At 54.8% G+C, this 15,867-nt stretch overlaps 1 protein-coding gene across 4 annotated transcripts in view; it reads left to right on the forward strand.

Moving 5' to 3' along the window:
• The window catches only part of NFIC (nuclear factor I C), a 67,287-nt gene that overhangs the window by 43,128 nt on the left and 8,292 nt on the right, over positions 1 to 15,867 (forward strand). For 2 of the 4 annotated variants that reach the window (XM_037042503.1, XM_037042502.1), the window contains exons 4-10: positions 1,695 to 1,769; positions 2,518 to 2,641; positions 3,271 to 3,395; positions 9,418 to 9,543; positions 11,689 to 11,873; positions 12,489 to 12,636; positions 14,733 to 14,818. In XM_037042503.1, the coding sequence (XP_036898398.1) occupies positions 1,695 to 1,769; positions 2,518 to 2,641; positions 3,271 to 3,395; positions 9,418 to 9,543; positions 11,689 to 11,873; positions 12,489 to 12,636; positions 14,733 to 14,818 (869 nt within the window). The remainder of the gene's footprint in view (positions 1 to 1,694; positions 1,770 to 2,517; positions 2,642 to 3,270; positions 3,396 to 9,417; positions 9,544 to 11,688; positions 11,874 to 12,488; positions 12,637 to 14,732; positions 14,819 to 15,867) is intronic. The other 2 variants (XM_037042504.1, XM_037042505.1) reach the window with 2 other exon arrangements.

Consider the following 15,867-nt stretch of genomic DNA (forward strand, 5'->3'; position numbering starts at 1 on the left):
CCTGTGGCCAGTGCTGCCCCCTAGGGGCCGTAAGAACTGCTCCCAGCACACACTCCGGCCCAAGCCTAGAGATTCCCGCCTGCTGGTCCCCTCTCCTCTCTGACCACTCTCCCTGAAGCAGAGCTGGGAGCAGAGCCCGAAGAATGGAAAGGAATCAGAAGCTCTTTCCACTCCAGCCCTGTTGGCCTCCAACTTGCCAAATGTGTTCCAACCCCTGGGCCTTTGCACAGGCTGTTCTGGCCACCAGGAACTTTGTGGCCCCCAGGCCAAACATCACATTTATGATCATCCTAACTAGAGTAGCAACACTCACAGGGCCATTACCCTGTGCCACATGTTGTCCTCGGCACCTAACAAACGTTCACTCACGTATTCCTGCTGTCCACCAGAAGCAGCCTGAGGTCCTGGTGAAACGTTACTCTCTCAGTGGGGCTTTCTCTGAGCCCCGTGTGTAAGACAGGCCCCCTTCCCAGTAGGCTTCCCCAGCCCTGCCTGCTTCACCCCAGCCTGATACACCTCATGTTGGACTTCCCAAGATTGAAGTGGTTTTCTGTATTGTGATAAAATACACATAAGATAAATTGTATCACTTTAACCATATTAAAATTGAACATTCAGTGGTAGTAAGTACATCCACAATGTTGTGTGACCATCACCGCTATCTAGTTCCAGCACATTCCACCACCCCAAAAGAAACCTCATTCCCCCTTAGCAGTCACTTCCCAGCCCCTGGCAACCACAAACTAACTCTCCGTCTCTGTGGATTTGTCTGTTCTGGACATTTCACATAAATGGAATCACACACAGTGTGGTCTTTTGTGTCTGGCTTCTCTCCCTGAGCACCATGTGTTCAAGGTCCATCCACGCTGTAGTGAGTGTCAGTGCTCCATTCCTTTTTATGGCTGAGTAATATTCCACTGCCTGGAGAGACCACAGTGGGTTTGTGTATTCATTCATCCACGGACACGGGGTTGTTTCCAGTTTGGGCTTTTGTGAATCACGTTGCTGTGAACACTTGTGTACAAACCATCCCAGCCCAGAGAGGAGAGTCCCTCTTCCTTTGACATTAGGTGGGAATGGTTCTGGGAACACAGGATTTTAATTGCTACCTGTGAACCATCCATTCAGCCTGTGGTTCTAAGCCTTTCTGTCAGGCTTTGGTCTAGGCACTGAGGACAAGGCATGGCCTAGACGGAGACAGCCCTGCATCTGTGAAGCTCTGTCTGGATGGAGGACACTAAATGGCAGCATTGCCTAGGGTGATGATTGATGCGAGGAAAGCAAGCCTACCCCTCCTTGATATTTTGGTTTGTATCTCACAGCTGCTCAGACAACAAGGTATAGGTTCCCATTTTCGAGATTAGCATGGAGGGGAAGGGATTTGCCCAAGACCACTACCAAGTGGATGAACCAGGATCTGGCCTCTGCTTGCAGTCTGCTGCATCTTGGGGAGCCCCAAATCCCCAGAGAAAGGGAGGCTCATTGCAAATAATAGGAACATCTGCTTTAGAGGTGTAAGAGCACAGGGACCCCCATCCAAGTGGAGGGGCTTGGCTGGATAGCCCCACCATTGCAGGGCTTCAGGGGTCGGGAGGTGACTGCCCAGGCTGGGTCCCACTCCTGGATTCTGGGCAGCGCCAGGGTGTTGACTGAGGGAAACAGACCCACTGATCCCCATTCTTTCCCTGTTGCAGATACAACTGACTTCCAGGAGAGCTTCGTCACCTCTGGTGTGTTCAGTGTCACCGAGCTCATCCAAGTGTCTAGGAGTGAGTGCTCCCACACACCCTGGGCTGGGACCCAAGAGGGAAGGGGCTTGTTCAGGGGGAGGGGTGTTGGAGAGCAGAAGGAGCTTCAGGATGGAGGCTCCAGGAGGGAAAGGTTCTCAGGGAGAGAGGAGGGGCTCAGGGAGGAGGAAGAACCCATCACCCTCCACTTCTCCCCCTCGTTCTCTCCAACTACCCTGTCATCAAGCCAAGGTTTCTAGGAAGGGCAGTATCCAGGCCCTTCCCAGAACTCAGGGTCAGGGTAACATGCTTCCTCCCAATAGACTCCAAATGTTGGGTGGAGGGGCTGAAAAACCTTCCCAGAATCCCTCCTACCTGGGGTCTCCCCCTGCCCTGTCCCAGGAGGGGACCCCAGGAGGCCCTAACCCCCATTTTGCTTCCTGCCCCCTTGCCTTCCCTATAAACCTATTAGGAACTCACTTCATTCCCTCAGACAACCCCATTTGAATCTCATCCCAGGGAGTTCTGCTTAACCTTGACCATTGTCTTCCTGTCCAGATCAGCCTCTGGATGTGTTGGAAAACTTGGGCTCCAGCTGTGGCTATGCCTCTGCCTCATAGCATGACCTTGGCCTCTTTTGATGGCCTTGGTCTTTTGATCCATTGAATAAAACCAGTTTCAGCCAAATTAGGAACAAGGCCAATTTGAGAAGGGGTTCTCCCCACTGCTCCAGGGCAAATTGCAGCCCTGGACTTCACTCCTTCCTTCATTCTCCCTTCTCTCTCTGCAGCACCTGTGGTGACTGGAACAGGACCCAACTTCTCCCTGGGGGAGCTGCAGGGGCACCTGGCATATGACCTGAATCCAGCCAGCACCGGCATGAGAAGAACGCTACCCAGCACTTCCTCCAGTGGGTACGTGCCTGGGTCCTCATCTCTGGGCATTTCACGACCCCTTGCCTACCATCACCTGGCCACAGGTGATTGATCCCTCTCCCTGAAATGCTTGTTTTCATGGTCCACTTAGGAAACACTTACTCATCCTTCAAAACCAAGCCCCAAGTGAGCACTTCCCCAGCCCTGTCATCCCACTCTGGGCCCGAGTCCTGCAGGCCCAACCCTTGAGACTCCATGGGAATGAAGACACCAGTTTTTGCTGACACGTGCTGTGTGACCATGAGCTGGTCACATCATGTTTGCCTGTTTCCTCATCTGTAAAAAGGGATCATAATCCTACCAGTTGTTCCGGGGATTACAGTAGGTCAAGTGACCGGCCAGGCCTAAAGTCTTTAGTCAGCACTCCGCTCGCTCGTTGTGTGACCTCAGCTGAGTCCCTCCCCGCCTCTGGCCCCAGGTGTTCAGTCCAAGCAATCGGCAGGTTGAAGCAGGTGTTAACAGCACTAGAGAAAGTCTGTGGTTGCAGGATGTCTCGCGAGAGCACCCTTCTCGCCCCGCCCTGTAAGGATCGGAAGTTAGCAAAACCCGCCGCCTCCGCCCACGTCTCCGTGGTAACCGGCTTGCATTTTTCTTTCTTCGCCCCTCAGGAGCAAACGGCACAAATCGGGCTCGATGGAGGAAGACGTAGACACAAGCCCTGGCGGCGATTACTACACGTCGCCCAGCTCTCCCACGAGTAGCAGCCGAAACTGGACGGAAGACATGGAAGGAGGTGGGGCTGGCGGCGGGAGTGGAACCGGTTTTCCGGTCGGGGTAATGCGACCGGGACTACGTATCCCAGCAGGCACTGCGCGCACGCCAGAGAGCGGGAAGCGGGTCTGGATCCGTGAGGCCCCTTGGGAATTGTAGTCACGCGCTTGCGTCCGGGCTCAAGTTTTCAGAGCTTTTGGGTTCCGCTCTGGGCAGGGGGGCGGAGTCTCTTCCCCTTCCGACTTCCTGTCCTCTCCGTGGCAGGGGCTAATCTCAGTGGGGTTATTGATTTATAGAATTGACTTTATAGTGATTCCAGTCAGCAGGGTGCTTCTCTCTAGAGTCTACCATAGACTTCATCTAGAGGGTCCTGAGGTGTAGGATCCCATCTCAGTGGGGTCCTTCGTGAAGTTCCTGCGTTTACGAGATCCCCGTCTCCATGGGATGGATCCCCGTCTCCATGGGATGGATCCCCGTCTCCATGGGATGGATCCCCGTCTCCATGGGATGGATCCCCGTCTCCATGGGATGGATCCCCTTTGTGATTCCAGTTCTGTAGGAGCCGCGTTTTTCTCATAGCGGCCTTTTCCAGGAGAATTTTGTTCTATTGCTCTTCTGTCTTCACAGGGTCTTCTCCAGACTCTTTCTCATGGGCAGCAGTTCTGAAGTGTCTCTTTTCTGTTGAGTGCTGACTCCTGGGGATTCTTTGTTTGCGTATCATCTCCCCCAATCTCCACCACCGTTCTCATCTGAAAATTCCTTTTCGCCTTAAGGTTTTTTCTAGCGGGCCGGCATCCGTGACTAAAGAAATGGTGTGCAAAGTGGCCCTCAGGCATCATTCTATCTAGCCCCTTATCCCTTATCAAGGGCTCACCCAACAGGATAACCTAGGGGTTATGAACGTAGACTCTCAAGTCCACCAATCCTTATAGCTTCCTACTGACCCTGCCTCTCTGAACGTTGGTTTTCTCACTTGTGAAAAAGGGACGTTAATACCTGCAGTACTCAGCTTATAGTAGTGTTGTGGGGATTAAGTAAATCAGTACATCTGATGTCCCTAGAACTGGCCTGTCACATAAAAAGCACCCAGTAAACTTTAGGATCTGTTTTCTCCCCCTTTCCTCTCTCCCTCCCTATCCCTGTACATCCTGCTTTTTTACAAAGATCTGTCTGCACAAAATGCACTATCTACAGGATTCCTGAAAAGCAACATTACAATGAAGAGGGCAGGGTCAGGCATCAGAGGGACCTGGGTTCTACTCCCAGTTTTGCCCTTGACTCACTGTGTGGGCTGTGTAACCTTGGGCAGGTAACTTACCTGAGCCTCGGTTTTCTCATTCCAAAATGGGAATGATGAGACAACTCTTCTCTCAGAAAGCTGGAAGGACCAAGTGGTAGAATGTGGGTAGAGCATCTGTGTGGTGCATGATAACTACCCAGGAAACAGTAGTGTTTATTGTTGCTCATATCTTTATAAAATTCCCATCTCTCTGAATTGGTCTCTAATGCTTCTGGTTGTTACTTTTGAGGTCTCAGGGGTCCTCTCTCTTCCGTGGTGTGGACTCCCAAAGCAGCTACCTATTGTGGAGGACCTGTCTGTATTCATCACGTTCTAATTTATGGGTCAGAGGGTCTCTGTGGGTTCCCTGTCTCCGCCAGGCTTGTCTCTATAAAGACCCTGAATTCAGTCCTGACTGGTGTGGCTCAGTGGGCTGGGCATCATCCTGAGAAGCAAAAAGTCACGGGTTCGATTCCTGGTTGGGGCACATGCCTGGGTTGTGGGCCTGGCCCCTGGTTGGGGGCGTGTGAGCTGATGTTTCTCTTTCACTCTTTCTCCTTCCCTTTCTCTCTAAAAATAAATAAAATCTTTTTAAAAGTTTCCCTTTTGGGGAAAAAAAGACCCTGTATTCAGTAAGCCTTAAATTTGATTGTGAGAAACAAACTCAAAAGGACAATGTATTTCTCTTACAAGAAATGTCTACCCATCAGTAGCCCTGGCAAGTGTGATATAAGGGAGCTCCTACCTTTTATTTCATGGAATGAGGTTTTCATTTCCACCTCATGGTCCAAAGCAACTGTTTCTGCCTTCCGGCCAGCAGGAAAGAAGGACCAAGACTGGGCATGTCCTCTCCCTTTTTCGCAGAAGATGCACTTAACCACAACTGCTTCTCTCTCTCTCTCTCTCTCTCATCCCCCCCCCAGTCACATGACCATACTTTACTACAAGGGATACTGGGAGCTGTAGTCTTATTGTAGTCAATTATGTGCCGTTCTAACATTTAAGGGTTCTGTTACTGAGGGTAGAGCAGATATTGGAAGACTTCTGCCCTGTTATTTACTGATTGGGAACTCGGAAACACTTCTCAGTAACTCTGTGATTGAAGTATAAAATATATACTATTTAGACATGAAAGACAGCCTCTGTGATGTAGCTGTAGCAGCCCTGAGAGGTAAAATTATAGCCTTAAGTATTGATTAGAGCAAGGTCAGAAATAATGAACCTAGCTTTCAATTCAGGAAGCTCAAAAAAGAAAAGCAAAGTTTTAAAAGGAAGTAAATGTTAGAGCAAGTCACTGTGGCTTGGTCTGACCTTCCTGCCCTGAGAGCTGAGTGCAACCAGTGGAGGAACAAGAAGGAACCCTGTGCCAGCCTCTGGTGTGGAATGGAGGAATTAGGGAGCTGGAAGAGCACATCACTCCAGCTTCCATTGGTTGTCTCTGGTGATGGCAAACTCACTCCCTCCTATGGAGCCTCACTAAAAACCCTGCTGTGTGTCTGTCCCTGCCCTTCAGGTGCTCACAGCCTAGTAGGGAAGATGGATACGTATGTCCCCTTTCCCCCCTCCTCCTCTTTCTCTTCTCCTGGTTTCCTCCAGCTTCCTGTCTAGACAGCCCCCACTTAGCTGCTCATTAAGGGGATTAAGCTGATTGGAGCACTCTCTCCCTTGTTCTGTTGTGGCTGCCAAGGGCGGTGCTCAGCTAACCAACTCCAGGGGCCTCACTCTGGTCTGAAGGAGGTCATGCCAGCTCCGCCCAGCCAAGACCCCCCCCCCCCCGGCAGCCACATCNACCCCCCCCCCCCCCCCCCCCCCCCGGCAGCCACATCTTTCAGGCTCGTAAGTCAGCCTCCAGGCCATTGCCCTGTCTATGCTTGGGCCAGGAGTGCCCTTTCTCCTGGTCACCTCCTCCAGAGGCCTTCCCTGATTACTCATCCAAGTGGGGCAGAAAGAGGGCACTCTGCTCAGCTTGCAGGGTGCTTTGCTTTTGCTGCTTCTATGTCCCTTCTGGGGAGTTAGGCCCTTCACATAGGTGGTTATTACAGGGGTGAAGCAAGCAACACCCCCATCCTGGCTCTCTGGCTTTCTCCACTGCCCCCTACAAGGCAGAACATGGCCTATGGAGTTACAGAGTTGGGTTTGAATCCCCGCTCCACCACTTGTTGACCCTGTGGCCTTGGGCAAGTGACCTCCCACCAGGCCTTAATCACCACATCTGTGGAATGGGGATGACTCCTGGAAGCCTCACACAGGGTAGTTGAGAGGATGATGTGAGAGGAGGCTCAGAGTGCTCTGCCTGAGACCTCCGAAAGGGATGCTGGGCAGCGTCTGAGGATGTCTGTGGTTGTCCCCAGTGTCCACAGTGCCAAGAGAGAGAGGCCTTGATGCGTAGTAAATGCCCCTGAATGATGGCTGGTCTCAGCAGAATCAAGCACTCCATCCACCACATACTCTTGTTGACCACCCTGTGCGTTCTGAGGCCCTGGCAACCCCGCACTCAGCTAGAGTGGACGCCCCCACAGCCTGCTTCCCTTACATCACACTCCATTAACCCACAGTGGAGCTGGCAGTCTAGTGGGGGTGGCCTTGTTTGTTCTACAAACGGATGCTCGGATCGGAGATGTGCGGGTCTGCCTGCTCTTTGATGAGTGTGTGCTTCAATGGGACGGACGGGCACGTGTGTATCTTCAGTGGGGCATACAGGCTTCTCCAGTGGGGACTGGTAGCTGTGTGTACTGAGAGGAAGATGGCTGCTCAGATGAGGGAGCTATTACAGGTTAAAAGGATGGGCAGGAGCTTAGAAGGAGGATGTGTTAGCTGACTGCAGTAGCTCAAATGGGAGCATTGCAGGCCCGTTTGCTCAACAAATGGGGAATGCCCCAGCATGGGGATGCATGCTCAGGGCCCTCTGGAGCCTGCCCAGGAGCACGAATGGTTATTCTTGCAGCACCTGCTGGGCTCCCCCTCCCATGCCCTGCCCTGGCTTCCACAGGCCCTATCTCAGGAAGCTCAGGAGGGGCGGGTCCACGCCAAGCTATTTCCATCCAGGACAGGCTGTTCTAGGAAGTCCTCCTAAGTGAGCATCTGACAGCACTAACCTGGTTCTGCCACAGCCCTGCGCCAGCAGAAAGCACGCCACCGCTCCTACACACATACACACACACACACACAGCCTACAGAGCCAGCCTCCTGTCCTGTCCTCAGCCCTCCGTCCCACTAGCTGCAGGAGCATTCCCTGGGAAGGGCCAGGCTCTGGCTCCCAAGGCTCTACTGGCCCATGTGCCAGGATTTCCTCATTCAGACAGCATGGTGCGTCCTCAGGGCCATCAAGGGCAGGAGGGATTTGTAACAGCAAAAGCAGGTGACAGCCTGAGTGGCCATCCAGGGGCCTGGTTCCTATATCTGGTTCCCCCCAAGCTATGCTGTCAGAGAAGACAGGACTCTCCCTGCGTGGAAATGCCCCGGGGAAAGGGTGCAACAGCATTCTGGGCAGGGCAGGGCCAGGGAACATGTGCAGATGCCCACACCCTGAGCCCTGAGCAGCAGACCCCAGAAACAGTGACGGCATGCCTCAGGGGAAGACAGGGCCTCCGACTGGGTTGACTGTGCCCATGGGGGACACTGGGCGATGGCTAGGGACATACATGGCTGGCACATGGGGGTAGGGAGGACTCCTGGCATCAAGTGGGTGGCAGCCAGAGATGCCGCTCGGCACCCCGCAGTGCCCGGGACTGGTGCTGAGGAGCAGTTCTGGAATGGGCCCTTGTGCTGGGTGGCAGGAAAGTCAGACTGCATCATGCTCTCAACGGGTACATTTTACTCTAAGATACATTTTAAAAATAATTTCTAAACATGTCCATCTCCTGGCCCCACTTCTTTGAGATCCCAATGCCAGGGATGGGGCCGGGCCCAGGATGCTGCATTTTTTGAGGGGCACGCTACCACTCTTAGCTCTCACATTCGGAGGATGGCAGAGGGGGGAGTGCAGGAAGGAAAGAAAGCGAGAGGCACTCACATTTCTTCTAACATCTAAGACCACACGGGCTAACGTGAGCCCGGCCCTGGTGTGGTCTGTCCTATGTATCATGATGACAGCAGCTTCTTCCTGAGCCAGTATTTGCTCTGTGCCAGCATCTGCATGGATTCTCCATGTGCCTGTTTTACACCATTCATTCACTCATTCATTCATTCATCGAGAAAGTGCAAGGGGCTGGATTGTCAGGATTCCTGAGGGCCAGGGCAGGGGAGGTGGTGAGGCCTTCCGTCTTCAGGGGAATGACAATAAGCAAGTCATTCCTGAAAGTGGGTATGTGCCAGGCGCGAGTCTAATGGTTTCATACGTTGTATCTCATGTGATCCTTGCAATGACTCTGCAAGGAAGGGCCTTTTCTGTCCCCTGTAAGGATTAGAGAGCATAAGCACAGCAGCTCCGGTGCTTGTCCGTGTCCTCTCAGCTCACCAGGGATCCCCCCATTTGCTCACCCTGCTGCCTTCTCCAGGGCTCTGACGTCCCCTGGGAGGACCTATCTCTGGAAGGAGAGAAGGGGGGGGGCCGGGTTGGGATATCAGGGACCCACATTGGCATCAAAGCTGTGGACCCTGGGTGGCTCCCTTCTCTGCTCTGAGCCTTGCTTTGTTCCATCTGTAAAATAGCTCCCCCAGCCCCTTGCCCACAGACTGCTGGGAGAGAAGCAAGGGGTCCGGTAGAGAGGCTGGGGTCTTGGGAGTACCCTGCAGCCCTGTGACCCTCTGACTCCCCTCAACACAGGCATCTCATCCCCGGTGAAGAAAACAGAGATGGACAAATCACCTTTCAACAGCCCGTCTCCCCAGGACTCACCACGTCTCTCCAGCTTCACCCAGCACCACCGGCCCGTCATAGCAGTGCACAGTGGTGAGCTCCTGGGCCCTAGGTGGGGAGGGGGCACGGCACTCTCATCAGCCCCCTGGAGGCCTGGGAACCCCGACTAGGACCAGCCATCTGAGCAGGAGTCCGTTTGTTACAGCCCCCCTGCCAGGCAGGGGCGCCTGGAGCTGCCATTCGGAGAGCACCTGGGCCTGACTCTGTCTCCTTGGGCCTCAGTTTCCCCTTTTGCAAGAGAAGGAGGCACCAGCCTGTGGCTTGCCCCTCAACCTGCTTCCCTTACGATGCACTCAGCCCACGGACAGGTGATGGTGTTGGGTGGTCACAGGAGGTAGATGCTCCTGGCACGTGGCCAGGCACAGGCCATGCAGGCGATATGGGTGCGCTCCCGGCCACACAGACAGGAACTGTCACCCCGATAACAGAGGGAAACAGACTCCTGCAGTCCTGGGGGATAAGCTGGGCACTCTGCACTGGGCCCTCCCTAACATCACCTGTCAGCTGGGGCTCCCCCTCCCAGAGCTGTCGTTAGGGCTGAGTTAAACTGCGGTGAACTCTCAAACGTTGCCTGTCACTTTGCCGTTAGGATAACGGTTTAGCCCCGTATTAGGGCAGACACACACACAGGGAGGCGGGAAAAGTCCCGGCACAGCAGTTTGGACCAGCAGCTGGCAAACTGCGGCCATCAGAGCCTCTTCTTATGGGGAAAGTTTTATGGAGCCACAGCTGCGCTCATCCTGTGGCGGCTTTCGGGCCACAAGGGCAGTGTCGAGGAGCTGCAGCAGGGACAAAATGGTAAAAAGCCGAAAATATTTTGTCTGGCCACGGACTGGGGACAGAAGGGGAGTGACAGAGAAGGGGCACAGGGCTTCTTTTTGGGTGGTAGGAATGTTCTGGAATTAGAGTGAATATATGAAAAGTTGCCCAATTGTTTAAAAAAAGGAAAAAAAAGCAAACACTGCCATGAAATATTATTCAGTTATGGAAAGGAGCGAGGCTCTGATACCCGCTACTCATGGATGAACCTTGAACACGGGATGCCCGGTGAGAGGAGCCAGACACAAAGGCCACAGGGTGTGTGTGCGATTCCGTTTGTGCGAAATGTCCAGAACAGGCACAGCCACAGAGACAGAAAATGGTCTCCAGGGGAGGGTGATATTGTGGGTAACTGCTGATGGAACAGGGACTTCTTTGGGGGATGATGAGCATTTTCTACAAGAGAGTGTGGTGACGGATTTGCATAGGCTGAAAAGGTGAACTGGACAGGACTGGGCAGCAACAGGTCTGCAGTTGTTTGCATGAAAAAAGACATGCAGGTTATTATCATTACACGGTAGCCTTACTCACTCAACAGAATGTCACAGTGGTCCTAGCTGGTGTGGCTCAGTTGGTTGGAGCACTGTCCCGTAAACTGGAAAGTCACGAGTTCAACTCCCAGTTGAGGCAAATTCCTTAAGTTGCAGGTTTATCCCCAATCCAGGTGCTTATGACAGGCAATCTATCGATGTTCCTCTCTCACATCAGTGTTTCTTGCCCCCCTTAAAATCAATCACCATGTCCTCGGGTGAGGATTAAAAAGAATGTCACAGTAGCACAGTGCACTTAGGTGTAAAATCTTGTAAGTCCTCCAATTGCCAGCCTTCATTATTTACACATTCTTGTAGTCTTTGAAAATCAGTAAACAAACCCAAATTTCAGTGACCTGCTTGGGTTAGCACCACTGCCTCCTGAGGTAACTCTTGCCCACCCCTGTATAATATGCAAATTATATCTCAATTGAAAAAAAATATTGACCACTCAGCCCTTTACAGAAAGAGCTAGCTAAGCCCAGGGTTGGGTGTGGGCCAGAGGGGCCAGACGGCCTGGGCTCGAACCCGGGTCCACCGTCTGCCTGCTGTGTGGCCCGGGGCAGAGGACAGACCATCTGAGAACCACCGTGTCATTCTCTGTTTCAAACGAACAAACAAACAGAAAACAAGGATGACACCAGAACTCCAAGGGTTTTCCGTGAACGTCAGCAAGTTTGGGCTGGGAATGGACCCGAGGCCTGGCCCTCGAGGGTGCCGCTGGGTCCTGCTGCCCATTATCATCAAATGCAGGTACAGGTACCAGCGCAGCCAGAGCGCAGACCCCGTGAGCCGGGGCCCCAGTGACCGCCCCCTTCTGTCTCCGCAGGGATCGCCCGGAGCCCTCACCCGTCCTCAGCCCTGCACTTCCCCACCACCTCCATCCTGCCCCAGACGGCCTCCACCTACTTCCCTCACACAGCCATTCGCTACCCACCTCACCTCAACCCCCAGGACCCGCTCAAAGATCTCGTCTCACTGGCCTGTGACCCAGCCAGCCAACAGCCTGGACCGGTGAGTGTGGAGGGTGCAAACCGCCCCACTGGCGCTGGGCTCCAGGCAACCTCCCTGGGGCCCTGGGCTGTCTCAGGCAGCCTTCTGACGTGCATCTCCATGTCAAGTGGTTTTCTGACGATTGGAGGTCCACAGTTCTCTTCTGAAGCTCTTGGAGCTGGGCTGGTTCAGAATTCGGGCTTTCCAGGTGTTAGAGCTGACAGCATATATTTTATGAAGTGCTTCAAACCTGGTCCTGTGGCTGCAGCTCAGGGCTGCTCCTGCCAGACTTCCACAGAAAGCTTTTGTTGTTGAGCTTTTTGGATTTTGGAACTGCTGGCAGGTGGTGGATGGCTAGGTCCTGGTAGTGAATGAGGAAAAGTATAGGGACCACCCATGAGGTCAGCCCGTGTTGCTGAGGATGAGGCGGCATCTTGTAGAAGGAAAGCGAGTGGGTACAAAGTGGCTTAAGGAGGAGCCGAAGGGAGCGCAGTCTCAGGAGGCTGGAGGCCTGCGGGCCCACACCCACCAAACTCGTCCAGCCCTGATAGCCTTGTCCCCCAGCAGGACCGCGGACAGCAGCCTGAGGCAGAGGGGTGCCGCCACCGTAACCACCTGTCTCTCTGTTCCCCCCAGTTAAATGGAAGTGGTCAGCTCAAAATGTCCAGTCACTGCCTTTCTGCTCAGATGCTGGCACCCCCGCCCCCTGGGCTGCCGAGACTGGCGCTTCCCCCTGCCACCAAACCCACCCACGAGGGAGGAAGCACGTCACCGACCTCACCCTGTAAGCACTCGGGAAGTGGTGCCTGTGGCAGGGCGGGCGTCCCCAAGGGGCCCCCTCCACTCCCCTCCCCGACTGCTGGGGTTGGGGGCTCAGGCCCAGCCTGGCAGGTACTGGCAGGTTCTGTGGGTTCCCAGATACAAGCCTTAGGAGATGGCAGGGGCAAGTCTGTGGTCTGCCCCAAATGGCCAAATGGTCTGGGGTTCCCATGTGCCCACTCTGGACCCCTAAGCCTTCCTCCGTGCTATAAGCCACTGACAATAGACGAAGACCTCCAAATGGTGGCCGGAGTGCCAGACCTGGCCCCCAGCTGCCCTTCATGGAAAGTGAGGACCTGTTATCATTGTGTTAACATCAGGACATTTTACATAAAAATTCCAAAGTACCAAATTCCTGAGAGAGAAAAAACACAATGGACCCTGTTCTTGCCAATGATCTGGATGAGCCATATGCGTGGATGGGACAGTCCCCACCTACTTGCCTGACCCCCGAGAAGGCCCTGGGTGAGCCACTTTGCCTGTAGAACTTGCTGTTTTGGGTGTGGCCCCAGCTGGTAGGTAGCTTGGCAGAAGCCGCTGGGTTGGTCTCCTCACCTTCTAGAACTTTCTACCCTCTGGGTGTGTCTCCAGATTACAGGTCACTGGCCTCCCCTCACACATTCCCTTGTCCCATCTGGAGCTGCGCCAGGCCTGGAGGCCGCGCCCAGATTCCCCGACCTGGGTCTGCCCGTCAGCGGGGACCTGTCCAGATCCCAGAGCAGGCCTGGGTGGGCCGTGCACACTTCACCAGGCTGCCTCCCTCAGAGCCGCCGACCCCTCCATCCTCCCAGTGCCCCCAGAGCGTCTGACCTGCCTCCTCCTGGGCCGAGCAGCCCCAGTTGCCCAGGCAGTCGCAGAGCCCCAGGCTTCTCCCCGGTGTCTCATTCTGCCCCTCATCCCCCCTTTGAGTGTCTCTCTTCCTCACTCCCCAAATAAGACTCCTGACCTCACCCAAGCAAGAGGGGCCAGCAGTTCCATCTGGGCCCCATTGGCCCCCTTTCTTCCGTGAAGTGCCCCCTGCCCCCGGCAACCACTGCCTGCCAAGACCCAGGGCAACTTCAGGTACAGACAGGCTTTGTCTGAACGCCAGATGCGGTGCGGGACCTTGGGTTCAAATCCTGCCTCTGAAGCTCACTCCCTGTGTGACCTTGGGCAAATGTCCTCCCCTCTCTGAGCCTCAGTTTTCTCAGCCGCAAAATGAGTCAGTCACAATACTGGACTTGTAGGGCAGTGGGGAGCAAGTTAGTGAGAGACCAGGGAGAATGTCAAGTGCAACGTCAAGGGCAGGGTAGAGTCAGCATGTGGTGACGGTGGTCACCGGCTGCGTACTTTCTCATCTGTGAAATGGGGAAAATAATGTTGGTTTCATTGAGGCCACGGGGGGTTAAATGGGATTATTATGCCCAGTGTCTGGCATACAATAGACACTTAATAGTGGCGGAATAAACATGGAGTTCCTCTTCTTCCTAACACTGGGTTCTTAACCTCAAGTTTAGCCTGCTTCCCCCCAGAGCCTCCCAAACCTCACTGCCTCCCACTTACTTTCACCCTGGCCGAGACCATGCAGGGACCCTCCAGCACCCTAACCCCAGCCTGACTGAGGTCCCTGACCCACAGTGGTGCCCAGCCGTGAATTATTCACTCGCCCACAAAATGTGATGGGTGAAATTAAAATACAAATATATATATGCATGTGGATGCAGATACCCAGCCTTTCCCATGCCTCTCCAGGAGGAAAATTAATAAATACAGTAGCCTCAATAATTGATGGCGCCCGTGTGGGATGCAGGCTGCCGTTGCAGGATGGGCCAGGCAGCAGAACGCCCTGAATAATTCACAGGCGGTTTCTGAATTATGAGTCTTTCATCCTGCGCCTTTGTTCCCAGCAGACACCCCTCCCCAGCGACCCCAGGGGCCTGCAACTGTGGGCTTTTCTGGGTGCCCAGATTGGCCGAGGGAGGGCACTGGGTGCTCTGTGACCCTGGGCAGCGGCCACCCTCTCTGGGTGCTCCCGTGCGGCCCCCTTCGCTAACGGGCTCTCGGTCTCTCTCCTCCCCGCAGCCTACTCTACGCCCGGCACGTCCCCTGCAAACCGTTCCTTTGTGGGATTAGGACCAAGGGATCCAGCGGGCATTTATCAGGCACAGGTAGGGGCCAAGAGGCCGGCTGGTGGCGGGGAGGGAGGGCTAGGGCAGAAGGGCCAGCCTGGGTGTGCAGGGAGAGGCCAGCCTGCTGGATCCCATGCCACCCCTCCCTCGCTGTACCCGTGGCATAGTGGCCATTAAGCATGGCAGGGGGGACCAGCTTCCCATACCCTTCCAGGGCTTCCAGTATGGCTGGAGCCCCAAATGCTCCCTGCAGCTCCCTGCCGGGAGACCCTCCTGGGCTGCCACCACCCCAGGCTCATCGGTGTAGATGAGGAGACTGAGGCCACAGAGGTGAGGGATTTGCCCAGGATCACACAGCATGTCAGCCGGAGCTGGCAATCCCCCACTGTCGTCTTCACCCCTTCCATGTCATAGGCCAGAGGGACCAGGGGGGTAGAGGCAGGGGGTGGCAAGGACTCCAAAAAGCCAGGGACAGGTGGGAAACTGAGGCAGCCTGTGACAGGTGATGGGGCCTCCCAGTGAAGCCTGCACACATCCACCTCAGGCTACTGCCTGCAAGGTGGGGAGGGTGGCCGCCGAGGCAGAGTTGGCAGTACTGCAGCTGCAAGTGCATGGGGTTGGGGCGGGGGAGGCTGAGCACAAGACCAGGAGGCTCAGAGAGAAGGAGCAAGTTGCCTGAGGTTGCACAGCAGTGCAGGGCAGGGTGGGTCCCAGTGGATCCAAAACGGGGATTGGCTCCTGGCTTCTGGAGGAGTGGGGAGTGGCCTCAGCCCCACTCCCATGTATTCTGACTCCAGCCCTCGGGTCAGGGTTCAAGTCTGTGCTGTGTGCAGGCCAAGAGTGTGTTGGCAGAGTGTCCAAGAAAGGTGGCTAGACCCCAGAACCTCCAATTACTGGCGCCTGTTAGGGAGGGTGCCACAGAACGTGAAGTGGCCCAAGGACAGCGCCAGCTCCCACAGGCCCTCTGAGAAACCCGCCCAGGGTTCCCCAGCTGCTTCGGACCACCAGAACCACAGACAGTGGAGGTGTGGGGAGTCCTGCCAGTTTCAGACCCTCCAGCCTCTGTCGGGGGAGGGGGGGTTCTATTG

This window comes from Sturnira hondurensis, unplaced genomic scaffold, assembly GCF_014824575.4.
Source record: "Sturnira hondurensis isolate 20B ecotype Veracruz unplaced genomic scaffold, ASM1482457v3 Scaffold0003693, whole genome shotgun sequence".
NCBI lineage: Eukaryota > Metazoa > Chordata > Mammalia > Chiroptera > Phyllostomidae > Sturnira > Sturnira hondurensis.